General features: G+C 36.3%; 1 protein-coding gene across 16 annotated transcripts in view; it reads left to right on the top strand.

The window, feature by feature from the left end:
• ZNF521 (zinc finger protein 521) overlaps nt 1-24,991 on the top strand; it is a 283,746-nt gene that overhangs the window by 128,442 nt on the left and 130,313 nt on the right. For 12 of the 16 annotated variants that reach the window (XR_012325358.1, XM_073790619.1, XM_073790629.1 and 9 more), the window contains one exon: nt 22,262-22,346. Coding sequence is in view for 15 of the 16 variants with exons in the window: in XM_073790619.1 (XP_073646720.1) it covers nt 22,262-22,346 (85 nt within the window). In the remaining variant the exon portion in view is untranslated. The remainder of the gene's footprint in view (nt 1-22,261; nt 22,347-24,991) is intronic. The other 4 variants (XM_073790620.1, XM_073790628.1, XM_073790626.1 and 1 more) reach the window with 1 other exon arrangement.

Here is a 24,991-nt window from a genome sequence, read left to right as displayed (position 1 = left end):
CAACCTCTCACCAGTTTGTGAGACCATGCATGTCCTGGCCGGCCTGGCTGCCCTTGCCTTGCCCTGGCTCTTCCTCGTGCACTGCACCCAGCCTCCCAGCCTCCAGGGGGATGGGGCAGGGAGGTTCTGCTTTGGAACCTTCACATGTGCTCCTTCCTCACTTGGCCTGCACTTCTGAGCCAGCCTCTCTGCACCACCAGTTCTTTCTCGGCTGTCAGGTGGGCCTTCCCTGAAAATCTTATCGAAGTTGGTTTCCTCCTGAAGATTTTCTTTTAAAATAGTCGTTTTTGTTTACTTATTTCCTTCTTCCCCTTTCTCACCTATGAACATCCAACAGCTTAACATAAGAGCTTAGTAAATATCAGTTGAATAAATGAACATAGTGTAAATACTTCAAAACGACAAAAGTAGTGTATACTCCATCTTTGGATGTATTTGCAGGTGTATCTAATAACTAATACACATAGATGATAAGTTTACCCAAAAGTACGGAGATGCTTTAAAATTAGGTGTGATCTAAAAATATTAAATAAGCTAAAAGGCTTGAAAGTTCTAACAATTCAGAGATCATCTTCAGTGTGAAGGTCTGTTTTAAGTGTCTCAAAGTCAATATTCTTCCTTTATAGTTCTTACACTGAAAATAGAAACGTCTATGTTGACATGCTTAAGCTCCAGAGTTCTTTTTTGTTTTGTATGATATAAATTTCCATATGAGGTTGAAAGAAAAATGTTAAAGTTTTTATGTGTCAAATTGCTGGTATTAAGTTTTGCTAAGCTAAAGGAACAAAAATAAATGAGTTAAGTTTCCTCTAAATAAACAATATCTTAAAATTAAGTAGAAAAATTACATGACCAAATAGATTTGTAAAATTCAAGATGTTATTGAAATAGACTTAGTTGCTTTTCCAAGTTTAATCTGCTTTCAGATTTATTGTTGTGCTCAGTATTTGTTTGGCATCTGCAACGCACTAGAGCAGGGAGTTAATGACCCCTGGCATAAGTATCGGGGTGTGGAACATGGGAGCAGCTGCCTCTCATCCACTATCTCTAGTCTCATGTTCATTAAGCGTTGATCATTGCATCACACATTGAATTTGCTACCACTACCATCCCTAGATTTTCTGTACTTACTTCCAGTTCTGGATTTTTTGCTGATGCTTTCCATATGCATACAGTGTCTTTTAGAACATACGGAATTCAAAAGTAAGAATGTTTTTGTATACCACCATGAATCTTGAATTGCACATATTTGTCCATTGAGTACTAGGCCAAAGAGTTTGAAATCACCACCCTCTGTAGCGGTAGAATTTTGTTCAGCAGGAGCATTTTACATTTAGCTGAAATTATATCGAAGTAGAGATTAGTGAATATCTACTTAAGGTACTTTTGAATAATGAAAGAAAAGGGAAAGCTACATTCTGGATCTCTTATTACTGGATGGCTCCCCTCTCTGCGTAATATAGATGCAATTTTCTATTAGATGTACTTTCTGTTTCTAGAAATTTAACAGCCTAATTAGGAGAACCTTGTAAAGACTTTTAAAAAAACTAAATAGCCAGTTCCTTATTTGTATATATTTTTTCACCTTTTAAATATGCTTTTTTTTTTTTTTTTGCGGTACGCGGGCCTCTCACTGTTGTGGTCTCTCCCATTGTGGAGCACAGGCTCCGGACGCGCAGGCTCAGCGGCCATGGCTCACGGGCCCAGCCGCTCTGCAGCATGTGGGATCTTCCCAGACCGGGGCACGAACCCGTGTCCCCTGCATCGGCAGGCGGACTCTCAAGCACTGCGCCACCAGGGAAGCCCTAAATATGCATGTTTCTAAGGGTTCTATTTTTAATATGTTTTTTTCTTCCCTTACCCTCATTTCCTATTACGGAATTATTATCCCATACAGATGAGTGAAATATCAAATTCCAACCTGTAACCTCTCGTTAAGTCCCATCTTAGATTTTCAATTAACTTGTTTGACATTACCAGTTGAACATTGTGCTAGCCATTTGATCAAATCAAATCATAATTTCTTTCTTTTCCTCTCCAGTTTTTGTCTGTGTTGCATGATTCTCCTAATTATTCTTGTCTGAAACTTTGTATGTATCTCCTAAATCTTGTCTGGTCTCCTAACCTTTTGAATTGGTCACTCTTGAGGTGCTGTATTTTCTCTTCTATTTGCATCTCCTGCGTTCTCTCTCCGGTGCAAGTCTTATCCTTGTAAACTAACGGATCTCTTTTACTCTCTTCCTATCATAATTCACAACAGATTTAGAAGTTTAGGATCTCACAAATCACATTTTCTGACCACAGTGCAAATGCATTATAAATAAAAATATTTTTTAAAACCCCATAAATTTTATTTTAATAAATTCATTATTTATTTATTTTTGGCTGTGGTGGGTCTTTGCTGTTGCGCATGGGCTTTCTCTAGTTGTGGCGAGCGGGGGCTACTCTTCGTTGCAGTGCATGGGCTTCTCATTGCGGTGGCTTCTCTTGTGGAGCACGGGCTCTAGGCACGCAGGCTTCAGTAATTGTGGCACACGGGCTCAGTAGTTGTGGCTCGCGGGCTTTAGGGCACAGGCTCTGTAGTTGTGGCACGCAGGCTTAGTTGCTCCGTGGCATGTGGGATCTTCCCAGACCCGGGCTCAAACCCGTGTCCCCTGCATTGGCAGGCGGATCCTTAACCACTGTGCCAGCAGGGAAGTTTCCTAAACCCCATACATTTCAAAATTAAACTACCCATGGAACAAAGAGGCCATGGAAATAGCAGTTAAAAACACTTCAAACTGAAAGACAACTATATTTTAAAACTTGTGAGATATAAATTAAAGCAGTATTTAGAGGGAAAGTTATTAGAACATAAAAATACATATTAGAAAATTTTAAAAAGCTTAATATCAATGTGATAAAAATCAAACTTAAGACATTAGGAACAGAACAAGAAAACAAACCCATAAAAAATAGAAACGAAGGAAATAGTAAAGCTAAGAGCAGAAAGTAATGAAATGTAAAACAAACAACAAGGAGGCCAGCAAAGTAAAACAGCAATTTTTTGAAATGACTAACGAAGTTTACACACTTCTGGTGAGATTAATCAGGGTAAAGCAACAATAAATAAATAATATGAAGAATGAAGGGGGAGCCATAACTTCACATGTGCAGAAGTTAAAAAGATAGTAGGGGAACCACTACACATATCAGAATGACTGAAATAAAAAAGAATACATAAATTCATTTTTGCAAGAATGAAGAGCAATTGGAACTCTCTTACTTTACTGGTGAGAGTATAATTTTGTATAACTGCTTTCAAAAACTGTTGGACAGTATATACTAAAGTTGATTACTAGCCTACTCTATGACCCATCAAGTCTATTCCTAGGTTTATATCTAAGAGAAATGAATGCACATGTTTAACAAGTAATGAACAAGAATATTCATAGTAGCTTTTGCATATAAGCTTTAAGCAGCAGTCGAAGTGTCTGTCAAAATAGAATAAATGTATAAATATATTCATACAATGATATGAATTTTATTTCATTCATATGATGGACTACTACACAGAAATAAAGAAGAATGAACTACCGCTATGTAACAACCTGGAATACTCACATACAAAATGATGAAAAAAAGGAACCACACACATCCTACTACACAATTTCATTCATATAAAATTTAAGAATGGGTAAAACTAATTTCTGATAATCAAAGTCAGAATAGTTACCTTTGGGATGGTATCAACTAGGAAAGGGTGGAAGGGAACATTCTAGAAATATTCCATATCTGGATCTATGTGGTGGTTACACTGGTATTTGTAAAATTCCGTAAATCAGGCGTATTCTTAAGGTTACAGCAAACATTTTTACTATACATTTTTTACTATACAAACATTTTTACTATACATATGTTTATACATATATAAATCAGGCGTATTCATAAGGTTACAGCAAACATTTTTACATTTTTTACTATACAAACATTTTTACTATACATATGTTATTTCTCAATAAAAATTGTACAAAATGCACCCAAAACACACAAAATAAAGAAGAGTAAGATAATACTATGAAGAACTTTATGGTAGTAACTGGATAATTTTGATTATATGGGAACAGTCTTAGGATGATATGTTACCAAAGCTGACTCAAGAAAAAAAGAAGTAGAATGATTCCATAAATATGAAAGAGTTAATAAATTGTTGAAAACCTTCCCACAAAGAAAATACCAGAACATACACATAATTCCAAAGCTGAGCCAGAAAGTATAAAAAGAGGGAACACTCCAGTTCCTTTAATGAATCTAGTATAATCTTGATGTCAAAACCAGACAAAAATGTAAAAGGAAAATTTAGGCCAGTTTTACTCATGATTTTACATTTTAAACTTTTAAATAAAATGTAAACAAACTAAATTCACACTGTTAAAAAAAGGTTTTTATACTATAACCAAAATGATTTTATCACAAGAATACAAGGTGGGTTCAACCTCAGGAAATCAATTAATTAATTTTACCACATTAACTGTTTAAAGGAGATAAATTATCTGTTTATCTCAAGAGTTGCAGAAAAAACTAAATTCAGCATACTTTTGTGATCAAAAAGAACACTTAATTAGGGATAGGCAGTAATTTCCTTACCCTTATAAAGACTGTTTAAAATATCGTCTTCAGCAAGCATCATCATTAGTGGTGAAATTTTAATGCAATTATTATTTTATAATAAAATCACTAATAAGGCTTCCTGGGTGACTTAACCAACAATGTAAGATAAAATAAAAATGAATTTACTAATTAAAAAAACAGGTAACAGTGACATTGAAAAGAACCAAATTAAATTGTCATTTAGAAGTCATATGTTTGTTTGTAAAACAAAATCCAAAGAATCTAAAGACAAACTATTGTAATGAATAAAACTTCAGCAAAGTTGCTGGCTACCAAATCAAATCATACAAGTTAATTCGATTTTTATTCATTACCAAAAAAGTTAGAAAATATGAATTTTAAAATAATTCCATTTATAATAAGCTCAAAAATAGGTACTTAGAAATAAAACTTATAAGGTGTGCAAGACTATGGAGAAAATGATAAAACATTATTAAAAGATATTGTTAAAGACCTAAGTAAATGATCAGATTTAACTTGTTCAGGAATAGGAAGACTCAATACTGTTAAGCTCTCAATCATCCCTAATTTGATCTGTGGACTCACAGCTATTCTAATGAAAATTTCTACAGGTTTTAAAGTGTATTTAAAAAAAAAAATTTGTTTTTTGGAATTTGACAAATGTATACTGGGGCTTCCCTGGTGGCACAGTGGTTGAGAATCTGCCTGCTAATGCGGGGGACACGGGTTCGAGCCCTGGTCTGGGAGGATCCCACATGCCACGGAGCAACTAGGCCCGTGAGCCACAACTACTGAGCCTGCACGTCCGGAGCCTGTGCTCCACAACAAGAGAGGCCGCGATATTGAGAGACCCGCACGCCGCAATGAAGAGTGGACCCCGCTTGCCACAACCTCGCACAGAAACGAAGACCCAACACAGCAAAAATAAATAATTAATAAAGTCCTACCCCCAACATCTAAAAAAAAAATAAAAAAATGTATACTGAAGAGCGAAAGGTCAAGAATAGCAAAGATACTCTTGAAGAAAAGGAGCAGGCAGAGTAGGATTTGTCCTACTCTGTAGTCAATTTATAATAAATCTGCAGTAACTAGGATGACATGATACTTGTCCACAGAACAAAATAGAGATTCTCCGAAAGAGATATAAGACTGAATAGAGTAGAGCTGTCTTTGCATCTCAGTGGGGGAATGAATGGAGTATTCAACTTAGCCATAGAGAAAGATAAAATAAAATTGAGCCCCTACTCACGTGTATAAAAATGTGTGAAAGGGCTTCCCTGGTGGCGCAGTGGTTGAGAGTCCGCCTGCCGATGCAGGGGACACAGGTTCGTGCCCCGGTCTGGGAAGATCCCACATGCCGCGGAGCGGCTGGGCCCGTGAGCCATGGCCGCTGAGCCTGTGCGTCCGGAGCCTATGCTCCACAACGGGAGAGGCCACAACAGTAAGAAGTCGGCGTACCGCAAAAAAAAAAAAAAAAAAAAAAAATGTGAGAAAGAACAAAACCATAAATCATAGAAAAAAATATAGAGAATTTTTTATGACCTTAGATTAAGGAAAGATTTCTCAAATAAGACCCAGAGAGTATAAATCACAAATAAAATGATTGATATGTTCATCTACATTAAAAATAATAACTTCTGTTTACCAAAATTTACCATAAAGTGAGCAAAAATAAGAACTCCAAGATAATAAAATATATTTATAACACATATAGTTGGAAAAAGTGTTAGTTTCCTAAATGGAAAAGAAATAGCCACAAATTAACAGGAGAACTCAAATCACCAAATAAGAAAATATGAAATTAACATGAACAGGCATTTCACAAAGAGGAAACATGAAGATCCAATAAACATGTGAAAATGTTTAATCCTCATCAGTAATATGGGAAATGCAAATTCAGACAGAGAATAATAGATGGTTTGAGAAGAGCACACAGGAAGCTAAGTTGGGCACACAGGTATTTGTTTAATAGTTACTATTTATATATTACTTATGTTATGTTTACTGTTTGTAAGCATTTAATATTTAACTTAAAAAGCAAAATAATCAGAACCATAATATGCAATCAGTATCACTTATAAATATAAGATAAATATGAGTAATACAATTAATACAAAATAATGTTTTAAAAATTCTAGCTATACTCATACCTGCAAAGGTTTGTGAGTCTGAAACCTGTTCTTTCATTGTTACAAGTAAGTTTGTCAAGGTTTGTAGAGGTATTAAAGACATATTAGCATCTTAGTGAGACTTTTTTCTTCTGTGTAATTAGAAAGAGCAGTATCCACGCCTTATAGTTGAGGTGGTGCATATCTCACACTTTGGAGAACATTAATCTATAGCATTAACTTTTTATTCCTCGTCTGGTGCTTCAACTTAAGATAAATTTATTCATTTCCTGCAATGTACCAGGCATTAGGCTATCAGGTTTGTAAAGAGGATGAGCATTATACGAATATGGTTATTTGAATACATGTCTTTCTTCCCAGTATAGCCCCCTGAGGGCTTATAGTTTACTCGGAATAAATTAATGTATAGCAATAAATACAGTATAAAGTAGAATGGAATATGCGCCTTAATAGAAGTACTAGTGAAGTGCTGAAGTAGTTCAGAGGAGATAGCAAATAACCAGGCAGGAGTTAGCTTTGCAGGTATCTGTGTAAAGAGCAAGCAAAATGGAAAGAACTCCCAAGCAAAAGTCCGAAGGCAGTAGTGTGCCTGGCAGGCTTAGGAATAGCAAGGGGGTAAGCACGGCTGCAGCAGAGGGAGCCAGAGTGAGGGATGCAGGCAGGGTTACATGGTATCCTCCGTGTTTCTCAGGCGAGTTTCTTAACACATCATAGGTTCTTAGTCAACACTTGCAAATAATTGAAAGCTGGTGATTAAAACAAATGGAAAAAGAAACAAAGAAGGAACCACACATAAATAGAACATAAGACTTCTCCTAAGTATGTAATAGACTATGCAATTCGTGTCATAAAGAGATTGAGTGGCAGGTGTAATCCTATAAAAAAATCCCCATATCAAGGCAAAAGATTGATTTTGTTCAATTAAACATTATATTACATAAGCAAGCCTTCAACTGAGTCTGAACATGTTTTGTTATTGAGAGATTGCCTCCATGGGTGTGGAGAGTTTACGCATAAACCACATAACGTAATAGAAGAAAATGTTGTACTTAGAGAAAAACCGAGTTCAAATAACAGTTGACAGAAGCATCTGTGTGATCTTAACCAGTCTTTCCTAAGCCTGAGTTCCTTCATTGTTAACATGGGCATAATCCATATTTTGCCTACTTTATAGTGTTATTGTAAAGAGCAGATCATATGTTTGTAAGAAAGTTCTTGGTACACTGAAGCACCTGACAAATGTTGCATATGGTACATCATTTATATAATATCTGTGTATAAGTCAGCACATATCCCTATATATGTATGCACACGTTCATATAAATTATATCTAAAATGTGCTTCAGTTAATTTATTACTATAATCTAGAATAATTTTATCTAGTGCTAGAACTATGGATTATTTGGTGAAAATGCATTGAAATCAGTCATCATATGTCTACAAAGTTGATTATATAGAAAGGCATAATCAAATATTAAAACAAATATAGGGCTTCCCTGGTGGCGCAGTGGTTGAGAGTCCGCCTGCCGATGCAGGGGACGTGGGTTTGTGCCCCAGTCCGGGAAGATCCCATATGCCGTATCCCATGGGCCCGTGAGCCATGGCCACTGAGCCTGCGCATCCGGAGCCTGTGCTCCGCAACGGGAGAGGCCACAACAGTGAGAGGCCCGCGTACCGCAAAAAAAAAAAAAAAAAAGTTACAAAAAAAAACAAATATAGAAGCAATGAAATCCAAGGGACAAAGAGAGTGTAAAAGCCACAAAGATAAAATATTATTCAGAGACAGCATGAGGCAACAATAAATATAAAAGGTAGAAAAACGTGTAAATAGATGAGTATATAGGTGGAAAAAGGAATTATAGATAAGAAATCGAAAATGTCCAATAGTATTATTGGATTGAAACATATCATGGAGAGCAGGAGAGCAAAAAAAATCTTAGGGAAATAATATCTAAGAAAGTTAAAAATTGTAAATGAAAGGCATAGTAAGTGAATACCAAAATAAGACACCTTCTCCTAAACTCAAGAAGCAAGTGAATAGTTTGAGAGGTGGTTAATTTTAAAGAACTGTTATTTGTTTGCCTAAAACTCACTAGCCATTTTCTTCATGGATCAAATATATTTACATTCTGGGGAAAGAAAAGTGGTGAAATTTTTGCTTTTGTTTTTGTCCTTGGACAGGATTTATAATTTAGATGCATAACCTCTTGATTTATTTTTGTAATAGAGTACTATGTTTTAAAAAATTACTAGTAAGTGATTGAGAGATATTTTGAAGCAAAAATATACCATGATTAGAAATCAAAGTGGCATTGATAAACCTAGCTTGACAAAGTCTGATGTTAATGTACTCCTCTTAAGATAAATCTAAGTATTTTATAAGTGTGGCTTACAGTAGGGAAGCAAAAATGAGCTTCCTGATTTCATAAGAGCTCATGATAAAGAAATGTCCAGAAATACAAATTTGATTATGAAAGCAACCACATGTTTAATAAAGATCATTTCTTAAGAAAAAGTAAGAGGAAGAACAGAAGAGTGGAAAGAGTTGGGCGGGGGGAGCAGAAGGAAGGGTGGGAGGGGAGGACTAAATAAGATAGTTGAAAAACTGGCAGGAAGCCCTCTAAGTTTAATGTCTATACCCACTAGGATTGGAAAATTGAAATCGTTTTGGTGGAAGATAGACCCTTTTAGCACCATTAATTGGATCTGGATTGATATCATTTTGTTATACAAATTTAAATGATTCCAAAGCAGACATTCCCCAACTGCTGATATTAATTTGCATCTAGTTCATTCATTCATTTAACAGTTATTGAGTTTCAGACACATGGCAGGCATTGTGCAAAGACACTGAGTACACAATGGCACACATCATAGATATTGTTTCATGTTTCTCTTGGCAAAGAATTAAACCTTCTAAAAGCAGATGTACCCTCATATAGTGAATCATGTACATATTAAGATGGTAAGGAGTTGACAGGATTGGAAAAAGGGATATTCTCAAATGCCTCGTAAGGATAGTCACATTGAAATTACAAAATGTCTTTTAAAAGAATGACTGACTTATCACCTGGACTTTTAAAGAATATCTAGAAAATATTACAGTGCTTGCCTTGCACAGATTCTATATAAAATGTCGAATTTGCTATTACCATCTTTTTCTTAATGTTCCCCCTCGTATTCTATACTGTAGAGTAATGTTCTCAAGACCCTGTTGGGAAAGGGCCCCATATTTTCTTAGCTTATATTTTGGGATATTTTTAATTTGAAAAATGTCTAGCTTTATAAGATATATTATCAGTAATAATTATGCAGAGGTTTTTCAGGCCCACAGTTTAATTTTCCGGGATAATCTGAAGGAAGGCTGGGTCTTATCTGGTTGTACTATGCAGAATTTAGGTATTTTTGGTGGCAGCAATCTGGTTCCCTCCAGTAAATTTCTCTGAAAACACTTACTCTTGAGTATACTTATAAAAAGCCCAAATCAGTTCTCTTCTGTGTCGTTCAGACACTCCTTCATAAATGCTCCATGTCAGGCAGCGGGCTGGGCGATGGAGCTGTAGAGGGGAAATAAGACATAGTTCCTTAAGTGACAGGAGACCTTAGAATGTAATGTGAATAGATGCTTTGAATGTAATATAGTAAATTCTAGGCTAAAAGTAGACACTGAGAAATGAGAACCCCCCAAAGAAGGCAGCAGGTAGTAGAAAGAACCAGCGATGGACAGGTGGCTATGAAAGCCATCCTGCAGCACAGGGCCAGGAGGAGACACAGTAAGCTTCAAGCAGAATAACGAGCCAGCGTGGCAGTAGTTACCAATCCCTTTTTGTAAATGTGCACACCCATCATATAAATGTGGGTGTATTCATGGTGACCCAGAGTTCTAGGCTTGCTAGAGCTTTCTGTGAGTCACTTTCTGTGAGTCACAGACAAGGACACTTCATCTCTCTGGGGACCTCACTTTGATTGTCTGTGATGAGGAAATTGAAATATTCACTTGTCCCTCTCAATTCTCAAACTCCCCAATATTCTATATAAGCTTGTGCTAGTACCTTTGAAAATATAAAGAATATGGTGGCATTTTATTCTATTTTTAAAAGATATTTTTGGAATGATGAATGAGGAAGGATTGAAGAAATCCAAATAATTTCAGTTAAATCAAGGGATTAAAAGAACCCCACCACCTATACATTTATATACATGGTAACTGCACAGTATGTTTTAGAATAGGTAAAGTCAAGGCAACAGACCTCTATCCTCAAAAACTTACTGTTGAAGAGTACAAACAACAAGAATAAAGAAGTAAACACCCACCTTCTTGTGTGGGTGTTATTGCTAACAAGCTTTACGGAGCAGGTGGGATTTTAGAAGCAATCTGAAGGAGAAGAGAAGGATGGTGTGACGCGCTTCAGTAGGAAAGCTGTTCAAGTGGAAGGGATGGACAAGAGAAGGCAGAACCCGAAATGAAAATAGGGAGGAAGAGAGAAGCGAAAAAAAAACTGCTGGGAGTAGGAGGACAGGAGGTAATATATCTCATTGGAATAAGAGTGATAAAGGACCAGGCGATTTGGTTAATGTACTCCTCTTAAGATAAATCTAAGGATTATCTTGTGTATTATCTAAGGATATTATCTAAGGATAAATCTAAGGATATCTTGTGTACCACATACAGCGTAATTGAAATGACCCAAATAAGAGGGAGGGTGTTCTGTAGATGAAACACAAACTACCAGAATGTGCAGTATTCCTTTTACAGAAGAATAGCTACAAGGATAGATTAGGAATATAAACAAAAGGGAATCACTGTGACTCCACAGAAGCCTTCATCTAAAGAGAAGTGGAAGGAAGCAAAGATTTTTTTTATTTTACAATGAACAGGTATGAATCATTCACACATTGCTTGATTGTGTGTAAATATTTACATTATGTATTGCATAGATACAAGATGGGTAAGACAGAGCCCTCTCCCTATCCTTACAGCTCTTTAGAGATAAATCGGTTTTATTGAAATAATTCTGATACAACATGTACTGAATTATAAGAGAATCAAGAGGAAACTTCTATGATTTAATATTAAATAAAACTTCTCTCTATGTCAGCCTTTTGATATGTATGACGAGTCTCTAGTAAATGGTACTAGTACTCGTAAGGAGTTCACAAACCTGTCTACATTCTCAACTTGCTTTGAGGGCAGAAGTTATATACTTAAGAAAATATGTCTTAATGAATCCTAAAATATTTTTTTTCTTTGTCACAAAACTTTCTCCTGGTCTGTGGTGGGATTTTAAATTGTATTACCAGCCTTCGGGATTGGATCTCCATGGGCATACGGTGCAATTCAGTGGTGTTGCAATACAGTACTTAATGTTCCTACTCCTTCATCTCTCTAACTGTATATCCCCAATATCTACCAGCCATACCTCTTCATTTTGAAAATGGTGAGACAGAAGGGAGGTTTCAGATTTTTAAGGTGAAAACGATCAGTATATGGTTGGAATAACTGGCAAGGAACGTTGACCCTAATTTGGTATAAGGCAAGAATTTTGACTTCTTCTTTTCCTCCTCAGATTTATGTTTATAAAAGACTCATTATTCAAACTACTATTCCCCCAGTCCCAATTTCTTAGCTTTCTTGAATGATATGAATGTTTACAAAACAGTACAGGAAGTTAATTACTATGAGTCATAGTAATTTCATATGTTCCTAGTTCATACTAGGAACTAGCAAAATATTACAGTCATGGGTAACTAGGGGCAAACTCCCTAACTCAAAAAGAATCAGCGCATGCTCTGGTGGGGTTTTTTTCTTTAAGCTTTACTACAGCAATAATTTAGTTTGTGTTATTCAGCCTCTTCCACTTCACTGGTGCTGTGTAAGGTAGAAGAGAGATTTGCAGGCAGAAATAGACAAGTCCTAAATAGTACCTTAGGAATGAAGGTGATGAATGTGCGATGCCTGTTTAAGATTGTCCACTGGACAATCAGTGAACAAAATTTATTGACTGTTTACTTATGGATAACATTATAGGAGATTGATTTAGGTAAATTTACAATGGCATAGAAACAGCAACTGAATGCATAACATTAAATAAGATCATCTAGATGAAGATCTCTTAGTCAGGGAGATAAGCTAGGTCCCTTGGAAGAGACTCCAGTAGCTGAATTGGGAGAAATCTGAGAACTGGAGATGAATAAGTGAGCCTAATAAAGCATCTCTCTCCAAGGGAAATTTGGGCTTAAATTCAGTTTTTAATGTTAGACATCAAGTTCAAGAACATAAAAATGCACATTTTGAGGAAAATAAATAAATGTGTTAGGAGACAATTCATTTTATTATTTTTAATAAATTTATTTATTTATTTATTTATTTTTGGCTACGTTGGGTCTTCGTTGCTGTGTGCAGGCTTTCTCTAGTTGCCGCGAGCGGGGGCTACTCTTCATTGCAGTGCGCGGGTTTCTCATTGCGGTGGCTTCTCTTGTTGTGGAACATGGACTCTAGGCATGTGGGCTTCAGTAGTTGTGGCACGTGGGCTCAGCAGTTGTGGCTCATGGGCTGTAGAGCGCAGGCTCAGTAGTTGTGATGCACGGGCTTAGTTGCTCCCCGGCATGTGGGATCTTCAGACCAGGGCTCGAACCCGTGCCCCCTGCATTGGCAGGCGGATTCTTTTCTTTTCGGCGGGGGTGGTGGTACGCGGGCCTCTCACTGTTGTGGCCTCTCCCGTTGCGGAGCACAGGCTCCGGACGCGCAGGCTCAGCGGCCATGGCTCACAGGCCCAGCCGCTCCGCGGCATGTGGGATCTTCCAGGACCGGGGCACGAACCCGTGTCCGCTGCATCGGCAGGCGGACTCTCAACCACTGCGCTACCAGGGAAGCCCTGAAAATAAAATATTTTAATGCTGTTTTATCTAATATTCAAAGAGAACTCAAGAGAAGCTGAAAAACGGTTCAACTTTTTTTACCCCTTGATTTCAAAGTTACTAGTAGCTTAAATTCATATCTTCATAGAGTTTTGGATTTTATTTGTAAAGATAAATATTTTTTCCTTTCTTATACTACATGTACCTGTGCAAAATTTGTCTATAATTAAAAGAAAAAAATGCATTTTTATGAATCATTTAAAGCAAAAATCTTTTTCCAGATTTTTTCTGACTAGATTGTTGTCTCTCTTTTTCCTGTCCAGAGCAATCTTCTTTAGCCCTTCTTCTGTTCTGAATTACCTTCCTCATTCCACCAAATACCCCCACCAGACTGTGAGCAACTTGCCTGGCATGTACTAGACATTTTGTATCTGGGTTTTGAACTCAAGGAAATTATTTCCATTTTAGACCTCAGATCAAGTCTTTACTCTCCCAGGGAGCTTTTCCTGATTCTTGTAGACCATATTAACCCATGCCTATCTGGTATGTTTTCACTGTCTTCTCCTTGCCAACATTGACTGGTACTTGGTTTGCCATTTAGTGCTTTGCCATGTTAGGTGGGCAAAATATTGAATACTTATAACAGTTTAATCTTCGTGTGTGTTCTCTCCTCCTTGTAATACCCCTTGGTTATTGAGCTTTTAGTACATGCCAGGCATTGTGTGAAGTGTTATATAGTGCTTAATGTCTAGACATTAACTACATCTGTAAGACAATAATGTCTTCCTTTTAACCACCATGAAAACACACAATATAAAGTTGATACTGGTGTTTTTTTAATGAATTATTTGGGTGAGCTTTTCATCATTAGTAGCTTTCATTTAATTTCACCCATTTTTTTTCCCTCTCTGTTCAGTGACTTATTTTCATAGAAATTCAGAATTGGAAAATGACCAAACCAAATTACTAAAATGTTTGAAGTATTGCGTATTTGTGGAAAGCTGTAGGTTCATTATTTTCATTCACATATAATATCCATTTGCTTGCCAACAAAATACTGCCAAGTAAAGGTGCCACTGATCTTAAATATATGTCTCATCTGTAATTAATATATTTGTTCTTGAGATGGTAATGGATGTTGCTATAGACCTTGAAAACAGCTTTTTTCCAAGCGAGGTTGCACCTTTTTTCACATGTTCTACCCTCCTCTTCCCTCCCACCCCACAACCCTGTCACCAACTTGTGACATTCTTTATGCAATTAATTTTTTTTTTTTTTTGTGGTACGCGGGCCTCTCACTGTTGTGGCCTCTCCCGTTGCGGAGCACAGTCTCCGGATGCACAGGCTCAGCGGCCATGGCTCACGGGCCCAGCCGCTCAGTGGCATGTGGGATCCTCCCGGACCGAGGCACGAACCCGTGTCCCCTGCATCGGCAGGCGGACTCTCAACCACTGCGCCACCAGGGAAGCCCTATGCAATTAATTTTTAAAGCTTTATTTAATAAACATTTGTTTGGCCCTTGCTAATTTCCATACAATCTAAATTACTGGATTCTAGTTTAGGGAAATTTTAATATGGTTTTAAAGTCCACATAAAAGAGTGAGAAATAATCTTTGACAAGCAACTTTATTGTGCCATACAGCTCATCGGGTATTCCATCCCATCCCCTTAATAACCTGTCAAGTAAAGAGTAATAAAGGGGGCTTCACTGGTGGTGCAGTGGTTGAGAATCTGCCTGCTAATGCAGGGGACACGGGTTCGAGCCCTGGTCTGGGAAGATCCCACACGCCATGGAGCATCTAGGCCTGTGAGCCACAACTACTGAGCCTGCGCGTCTGGAGCCTGTGCTCCGCAACAAGAGAGGCCGTGATAGTGAGAGGCCCGCGCACCGCGATGAAGAGTGACCCCCGCTTGCCACAACTAGAGAAAGCCCTCGCACAGAAATGAAGACCCAACACAGCCATAAATAAATAAATTTTTAAAAAAGTAATAAAGGTAGTTACTATTTAATGCAGGCATGCTACATGGTGGGCATGGTACTAAGCTAAGCACTTTTATATAGTTCTTACTTGCTTCTCACATCAACTATAAATGTAAGTTTTACTATTTTTAATTTACAGGGAGGGAAACTAAGACTCAGGGTCATTAAGTGATTTGTCACACAGCTATATGATGAAGCCACTGCATAGTAACTAATTGCAGAAGGAGAATCCTAACGTTGCTTTCCTACTAAGACTGGTGGTTGTATTTGGAATGGGTATTTTATAGCGTCATTGTGCACATCTTAATTTCAGGGGGTCCCGATTGAGTCTGAGACTAATTCTTCCTTGATAGCCACTGCCAAACTTTGGGATTGGTGACATAGGCCTGAGGGCTGTGGGATGTCCTTGAAAAATGACTCTGTAACTTCATGCTTTGATGCTCCAAACATATACCAATGATAGACAAAATAGAAAGTTAGAAAACCAAATGGATTTAGTCAGCCTCAAAACAGTTGTCCATCTTTGGGATCTGAGAACCAAAGTTAAAAACCAAGTGGTTATCAGGGTTGAAGCCAGGGGTCTCCTGGACTCTATTCCAGAAATAAGAAGTGGTATCTAGAGTTCTCATTACCTATGGGACAAAGCCAGACCTGCTGCTTAAAGCGGGACCTGGGGAGAAACTTCATGGCTCATGACAGGAAACTAGAATAAAGGTTCTGTTGCTGAGCAATACATGGATCTAGGGCCTGTGAGCTGTACAGTTAAAGGGGTAGGAGGAGAGACACAGTTTGTGACTTAAAACTGAATTAGCCATATGCTAGCCCTGTGATTCAGCTCACAGTGTCTCTGACATCCCTGTAGCACAGCAAATACACAGGAAGTGCCCCTGTGTGACCTAGCCTGGTCTGGTAGCCTGGATGGCCTAGTAGAAGCAATGGCAAAAGTATTGGAAAGGGAGGAATGAGCACACAGAATAAAAACCTTTCATTAAAAATGGGCTTCAAACCAAGCTTCCAAAATATGTGAGTGATTCATTAGATTCATGGAGTAAAGCAGACGAGCAGTCTGACAAAGACTTTGAAAAAGACAAATGAAAGTATGATTTTCCCTAAAAGGAGTGACAAATTTTGGAGCAAATCCAAGTAGAAATTTTTTTTTAAAAGAGCACTTGTATTTAAAATTAGAAACGTTAGAAATGACAAATAGTCATTGAAATAAAAGCTTTAGTAGTTAAGATAAACTCTAGACTGAACATCAGTGAAGAGAGAACCAATGGTTTGTAAAAGTACAGAGAAAATCACCTAGACCAGAACATAGAGGACAAGCCGATTTTTAAAACATGAATGGAAAAATGGTTAAGATACATGGAGGATAGATTGGGAGGCTCCAGTCTGTGTCTAACAGGAGTTCCAGTGGCAGTGAATGGAAAGTGTGTGAGAGATACATAAAAACTGAAGAAAAGGTCACTGAAAGATTTCAGGATTGGAGACATACCTGAACCCTCAGATTGAAATTGTTCTTCAAGTATTGAGCAGGACAAATAAACATAAATATACAGTTGAAAATATGACAATAAAACTTCAAGACACTGAGAGCAAAAGAAAATCTTGAAGCAGACTGGGGGACTTTGGGGAGCCAGTTCTGCCCGGTGGATCTTGGTCAAGGGTCTGGGACTGGGAGCCTACGGTGGAAGTGGCTAGAAACAGTTCCTTCAGTGTCATCAGCTAGTCTCATACCATCCCTGGCATTGTCAAGGACCAAAGCACTAAACAATTCTAAGGAGAGCATTCTTCCAAAATGCACCTAAAATGTAATTGTAAATTTGCCTGCAAATGATCATAGTTTAAACTGTGTTAAAACCCAGTGGGTGGGAGACAGGGTAGAATATTGGCCTTACTTATGGTATTCACAACCTTCATGACTTGGGACAAGTCATTTAATTAATCTGTAAATGAGGATAATAATCCCTCTTTTATCTATTCTCACAGTTTTGTTGCAAGTCAGTTTCACCCATATGAGTTTTTATAGACTGTAAAGCATGATGCAATTGTAAGGAATTGTTATTACTTTACTACAGAAATGGATGTCAGCAATGATTCCTGCCCTCTTAGGGTTTATACATTAGATTCATGAAAAACAAACATCTGAAGAATCCCTCCAAACAATACAAAAATGTTTGCAAAGGTATTTATAACAACTAAGCACAGATTATTTTTGGTGTACACCAAGTGTGGGAATGTAAAATGAACAGAGGGGATGGGGTTTAATGTGGACAAAACTACATATTATAAATTACCCTATTCATTTATTCCCACTTGTTTATTACTATGAAAATGTTCAAGCGTGCACCTAGATTTAATAATTGTTAACATTGAGCCGTATTTGCTTTATCTATGTATGACTATATATGTTCTTTTTTTCTGGATCTTTTGAAAGTAAATTGCAAACATCATGCCATTTCACATCTAAATATTCGGTATGCCTCTCCTAACAGAAAGGACATTTACTCACGTGATCATAATACCATTATCACACCTGAGAAAGTTAACAGTAGTAATCCCTCAATATTGTCTAATAATCAGCTGATATTCAGATTTCCTCAGTTTCCTCAAAAACCTTTTTATAGCTGTTTTCTCCCCAGTTAAGAAACTACACATTATATTTGCCTCACACTACGTTAAATAGTTGTCTTTTTTCTCTCTTTCATTTGAGAACAATCTCTCCAGTTATTTTCCCCCTTAGACGTTAACTTTTTGAAGATAACAGGCCAAGAATATTCTTGATTTGTTTTGAAGATTATTCTGGATTTGTGTAATGTTTTTTCCTCAAAGAAACACTTGTTCCTCTATCCCTGCATTTCCCCAAAATTAGAATGCTTCATCTAAAGGCCTAATTAGACTCAGGTATACATTTTAGATAAGAATACTTTATTATGATGTATTATACTTCATACTGCATCACACTGAGAGACACATAATGTCCGTTATTAGTAATAGTAAACGAAATAGTCTGGTTACAGTGATTGCTACCAGATAAGTCTCTGTAAAGGTACATCTTTCTCTTTGCTGTTATCAAAGGATGAAAATTGTGTCTCTGAGACTAACCTTTCTCCTAATAGTTTTAGCATCCATTAATGATTATCCTGGACCATTTTATTGGCATTGAAGAATGGTGAATTTCTAATTTTGTCATCCCTTACTGTCAGCCTTCGGTAAAAAAGAGCTTTCCCTCATCAAAAAGGCATGAACTACACTACCTCCTGAAAAATCATGATGCTCTGTGCCTTTAATTACCAATTTGCAGGACAAGAGGTTCATGTAATAGTCACTTCGATGGTGGCAACTGAAATTTTTTTCCTTTTCTGTTTTTGAGGATTGCTATGGACTCAATGATTTTTTTTTTTTACACTCAGTGTTTTGTTTTTTAAAAAAAATCAAAGTAATTACAACTACAAAGTATAATTTTTTTTTTAATTCGATGAGGCTAAATGTGAAGCCTAAGTCCTAATGGAATATAGATTGAATGGGGAGGGAGGTTCATCAGAATAATGTGGTTTTTTAAAGTATACATTATTAGAGATCCTAATCATTTTTTTTTAACTTATGAGATGATCTTTTCTGAAAGTCTCTGAGTACCTTAACCAGAGTATCACTGAAAACAAGAGTGTCAAAAAGGCACATTTAAATTGTTCTCAAAATCAATCAAAAATAATGAGGTGCTGGGAAAAAGTTGTATCCTTGATAATTACATCTATCAGTATCAGAAAACAAAAGAGAACAATCAGGAAATGACAACCCCACTCCCAAGTAGCACATTAAAAAAGGCTAATGAAAAAAAGTCTCTTTTAAAAATTGTACTAAATTAGCATTTCAAGTAAATTGACAACTTAAGCGTTGATAAAGGCCAATCTGGGACCCAAACAATGGAAGTTCTGTTTCTACTTTTATCTGCTTTTAAAAGAAATGATCTCAGTTGACTTTTTTTTTTGTTGTTGTCTTCTATGTAGATGGAAGCAGCTGTTCTAAGGGAGGTGACAGTCCTGTACTCTGCACAGGTCAGGGCACCCCTGGAGTATTACGCTTAATTTGGGGTTCTGTTGGTTAAAAGATTGACTTGGAAGAAAGTAACGGGGATAGTGAAAGTTGCTCAAAGCATTTCTTACACCATAACTCTATTTTCAGTCTGAAAAAGGGTTCATCATGTCACTGTCATTTTAGACAAGAAGTTCAGCCTGTTCTTTATAGCTACAGAGCCTAGCATTAGGACCAACGGGTGAAAAGTCGATTTGGGCCTACAATGAGGAAGAATTCCTTCATAACCTCAGCTGTACAGAGCTGGAATGGCCTTACCTCCAAGGGAATGAGCGCCGCAAGGCCAACACTTTCAGAGGTTATAACCACGTTACTTAAAGATGGTGTATGGGGGAGAAGCGGGCAGGCAGGGGTCTTTCAGATATTTTGCAAAGAGCCTATAATTACAATAAGGAATGTTTTAAAGGTCATTTAAATTTTTTTTTTTTTAATTTGAGGGTAAAAATGAATTTTATGCCATGGCTTTAAAAAGAAAACTACAGCACATCCCAATTGATGTATCACTGCTTTGTATTTGGGAAATGTGAGATGTACAGTGAGATGAAGTTTAAGCTGCAGCATTTTAAGACCATGGTATATTGTTTTTGATCACATTAAATTCTTACTCCATCTAGCCCCAAATTTAGGAGCTTGTAGATCAGAATATGACTTTGTTAATAAGAATAGAAAGTAACATTTTGGACGTTGTCTTAAGAGTAGCATTAGTGTTTGAATTATCAGTAGTGACAAAAGCATTTTCTTTCAATGATAAAAGAAAACTTATAAACATAGATCTTCAAACGTGTCAGTTCATTTTGAAGGCAATAGTAAGTGCTGGTATTTTATTATTTTGGCTTGTCAAGTCATTTTATTCTTTATTATTAGACCAGGAAAAAAAAAAAAAAGCCCTAGTATATTCTGCCAACATATTCATCAGTCATCGTTTTTGGAGACAGTTTTCGACATATTGTATGTTTTACTCTGCTAACAAGAGAAAAGACTAGCCATTAAGTGTATGTTTCTTTGTTGTTCAGCAAGGTCACATATCAGGAATAATGCTGGAAGTATGCTAATAAACAATATATAATGTAGGTCATCTGGGAGTAAGAAATATTTTCTAACTAGTTCTAAAGGGAAATATTGTTAAAAAAGGGATAGATGTTATTTATGCAACACATGTTGCTCTATATGTTACCATCAAAAGCATCTTGTAAACAGCTCAGCGCAGTAAATCTTCCTTGGTGATTGTCAGGGTTTTTCAAATCCGTGTTAGATTTAGACCTAGCACACTCAATTCACAGCATGCCTAATGTACAAAGCCTGTTAGATTATATAGAAAACTTCCACTGGAAATATGCCCGCACTGCTGTGTTTTTCAAGGCATTCCATCCTCTGTTTCGGAAGCAAATACTACGTTAAGTGACAGTAATTAAGAAAACTTTACGTTAACAGCATTTACACTTTTGTGCTTAACTTTGATTTTGTTGAGTTCTTTAAAATTAATTGCAATCGACAGACTGATATTTTCTGTTGCTACTGTTTGTAAAACAATTTTATATGACTGCTGATGAAGTGATAATTCTGTAAGAATGCCTTAACAAACTGTCATTGATGTGATTTTACAAATGTCATTTTCTCACTTTTGGGAGCGTTTCAAATGGATTATTTCATAAGGCTTTATTTTGTTTTCCAAGGTGGTTTTTAATTATAAAGATCAAGTTTCATCATAAAGGCATTTATGTTAACTGTGTTCTGGAAAACTTCAGCAGTACTTTACTTATTGAGTTCATCTAATATGTACAGAGCTGTATAGGGGACACAATAATAAAGATGTGAAATCTTAAAAGCTGCCTTTATCAGAGAGCCTTGCGTTTAGAATCAAGAGAGCTTATTTCTCTTCCCAGCTGTGTGGCACTGTGGTATCAGGCACATTTTTCTACTTCTCTGGACCTCAGTTTCTTTATTTATGATACAAGAATTATAATAAATCCTGTTCTATCCACAAGACTTTTGTGTAAAATGATAAAATGGTATTAGAATGTTCAATATGACATGATTTCTTTATAGAAGATATGTATTTAAATGCTAGTACTTAGCAATTTCTGAAACATCATCTAAATTTCATACTTCACCTAAAAATTATCATCTCTAAATCTCTTAGCTACATTTTGTGAATCTTAACTTATTGGCTATTTTACTTTAAAATATCTAGAAACAACACTACAGTTATGTTGGTCAGAATGAAAGTGTGCCTGATCTTCAAAGACATCGGTTTCTGAAACTCAGCCATGTGTTACAGATATTTTTTTAATACCAACTTCTGTTTTTGAGTTTAGGTATCTTTAAACATATATTATGCCATAATTATGTGCCCTCATTTCTTCCAACTGTTTGCAAGTAAAAGCATAGTGTTAGGATCAAGCCATAAGGTCATAGTAAGGGCATAGAATTTTGCCCAAGTGGCCTCACGGAAGCTTGGTTAACAACATATATAAGACCAAGGTCTCAAGAAAATGCTGTGAGTAGGTAGGGTTGGGTTTTTTAAAAATGTAAATTAAAATTTTAAAAAATGCATGTGTCTAAGTAATTCTGTTTATGCTTGTTTTCTCAGAAGAAGACCTATCAGTGCATCAAGTGTCAGATGGTTTTCTACAATGAATGGGATATTCAGGTGCATGTTGCAAATCACATGATTGGTGAGTGACACTCTAAACATTATTACCCATAGATTTTTCTCCTCCTTGTGTACGTCAGTGCCTATATAATTAAGCAGAGTTAAAGATGAATTAATTGTTCAACCATCAATGGTTTACCTAAGCATGATTGATTTTTTATTACTATTATTAGGCCTGATAAGACATTAGCACATTTTATTTTCTGCAAGGGCTAGTTTAGACTTCTGGAGAGGATTGTGTATCTACTGCCAGTCAAAACACAGGTGATTAACAAATTAAACTTCTAATCATTTTTGCATTATTGAAGACTAACAGGAATGGTTAATGAACTGGATGTTAGCTTTCCATAGAGTTTTAGACAGGTTTTAATTTCAGAAGTTATTATGGTAATGGCAGTGCTGTGTGTTGCTTAAGCATCTGTATCAAAATGTAGAGTGGTGAGTTTTTGTGATAGGGAAACATAAATGATTGAAATTGCCGTAAAATAATTTTATATGTATGGTTTCAACAGCCTGGAAATAATCATTATCATAACGATCACATAAAGAATTCAGTCATCATTTTTTATTCCCCACCAAATTTTACACAGATCTTTGTAAAAGCAGTTTGGGTAAAGATCTCTGAAGTCGCTCTAAGCCACTGTTTTCAGGGATTTTGCATTTATCACATGGGCTAGAACTACAAGGATAATTTTTTCACTTACTCATATTGTCCCATTATCCCTTAATTCCTCTGGGGTTACCTCCTATGTTTTTAATTTGATAAGCACTTAGTAATAACACTAAGAATTTTATCAGCCAATTAAACTTTATCAAGCAGATCTTTTTCTACTAGTAAAATGGTAATTGCTATTACTTTATACTATTTTTGTCATTCATTTGTGTTTTTACACTATGAGAGTTTTTTCTTTCCTACTCCTTTCATGGTGTTTTATAATACTGTAAATAATTGTGATATAGTATTTTAAAAGTCTGATCAACCTCATGGTCTCCTACTATCAAACTCTAAGAAAGGAAAGAAAATTCAACATTTTAGACTCTGAACTCATTTTCAGGGGTAAACAAGTTTTATCATACACTAATCAGCTGCATTCTGAGAACGTACAGTAGAAGGGTTGCTCCAACTATAGTTACCGATCCTTAAAACCAGCTATAACAAAACTTCTAATGCTCTTGTAGATATTAATGAAAATGAAGTCAAAAGTATGTTGGAAACTTTATTAATAGGTTTTCAGTAGGATTTGCTGTATAGTTTTCAAATGATGGTCTTTAGGAGGATTATGGTTTATAAAAGACTAACTGCTTAATTATGCAAAATGCAACATATCCCTAAGAGCTAAAATATTGGTCTAAAATATTGGTCACTTTATCTCTGTATTTTCCAGATTTAAGTACTAATATTATTAGTGATTTTCTTATACATTAAATGGCCTATTCTTATACATTAAATGTGCCAGAATAACACTGACAGTTTTACTGAGTGTTTAGAAGATAATGACAATGTGTAAGAGAGATTGAAATGTTTCTTCTATTTTCCTTTCTATTTTGGATTCCAAAAAAATACTCTATATAAACTTTCAAAATGGACTTGGTGTGGGGGGCGGCCTGGGTTAGAAAAGATGAATTCTTCTTTCCAGATAACGAGTGTTAATATTTTCCATCTCTTTATTTCTTGAGTAGAGTTTACTGGTGAGAGTCGTTAATGGTTCTGCTTCATGCTATAGTTTTACATGGGCTTTAGTGAGAATATTTCTTGGAAGTTTGCAGCCTGTGGAAAAGTTAGTGAATCGTTGTGCTTCTGATTAGTTTTATTCTGTGTAAACATGTTTCTGGTTCTGGATATATTATTTATCTCAGGACCCAGATGAACAAATGGAATATATTTTCAACACAGTATTAATGTTCTCTTGCACACATAGAATCTGAATGGAATGTTGAGCGTGAGAGGAATTTTTGATTTGAGTATCATTTGTCCAAAACGTTCATTGGTGTGTCCTGGTCCTTTTTCTAAATTGCTTTATACCTTTCCCTTAGTATTTCTCTTAATATTCCTTGCATCATTAGTGCTTTCCCAAAGCTTTCCCCCCTCTACCTTATGGTGGATTAATATGACATTCATCTCCTCTTGGGATCTGAGCGTTTAACAATTCACCTTCCATCAGAGAAGCAAATTCTATTCCTTTTCACAGAGGGCCTACTTAGTTAATATTCATGCTTTTTTTAATAATAAAATATGTAATTCTCTTGCACTTGAGGCCCAAACAAATGAATAGTATCCATTTAATTGTTACATCTGTTGACCATGCATCCAAGTCCCTACACTTCCTCCACAATGTTAATATCTAGAGAGAGAGAATGTGTAAGTGGAGGATGTCACAAAGGCTAAGATATCCCTTTTTAAAATCCCAGTGTGATGCTTAGTTTTTCAGATGAGGCAGGCAGCATGGTTTTGTTGGCTAAAATACCTCCGTTGAGGGTAGGTATTTTTAGGTTGTGTATCTTTGTATGTTTTTTGTCTAATCAAAAAATAATCTCAACCAGACATTTAGCAGGGAAGAGAGATTAGAGGCTCTCTGAAAAGCCTCTTACTCTTTTTGTTAAGAGGGTCTATAGTGTTTTTACAGATTTTGTTTTCCATTTCAGTCAGTCTGCGGAAAGATTATGTCA

Source organism: Tursiops truncatus, chromosome 13 (genome assembly GCF_011762595.2).
Source record: "Tursiops truncatus isolate mTurTru1 chromosome 13, mTurTru1.mat.Y, whole genome shotgun sequence".
In the NCBI taxonomy this organism is placed as follows: Eukaryota; Metazoa; Chordata; class Mammalia; order Artiodactyla; family Delphinidae; genus Tursiops; species Tursiops truncatus.
This window is presented reverse-complemented; position numbering and strand designations above follow the sequence as displayed.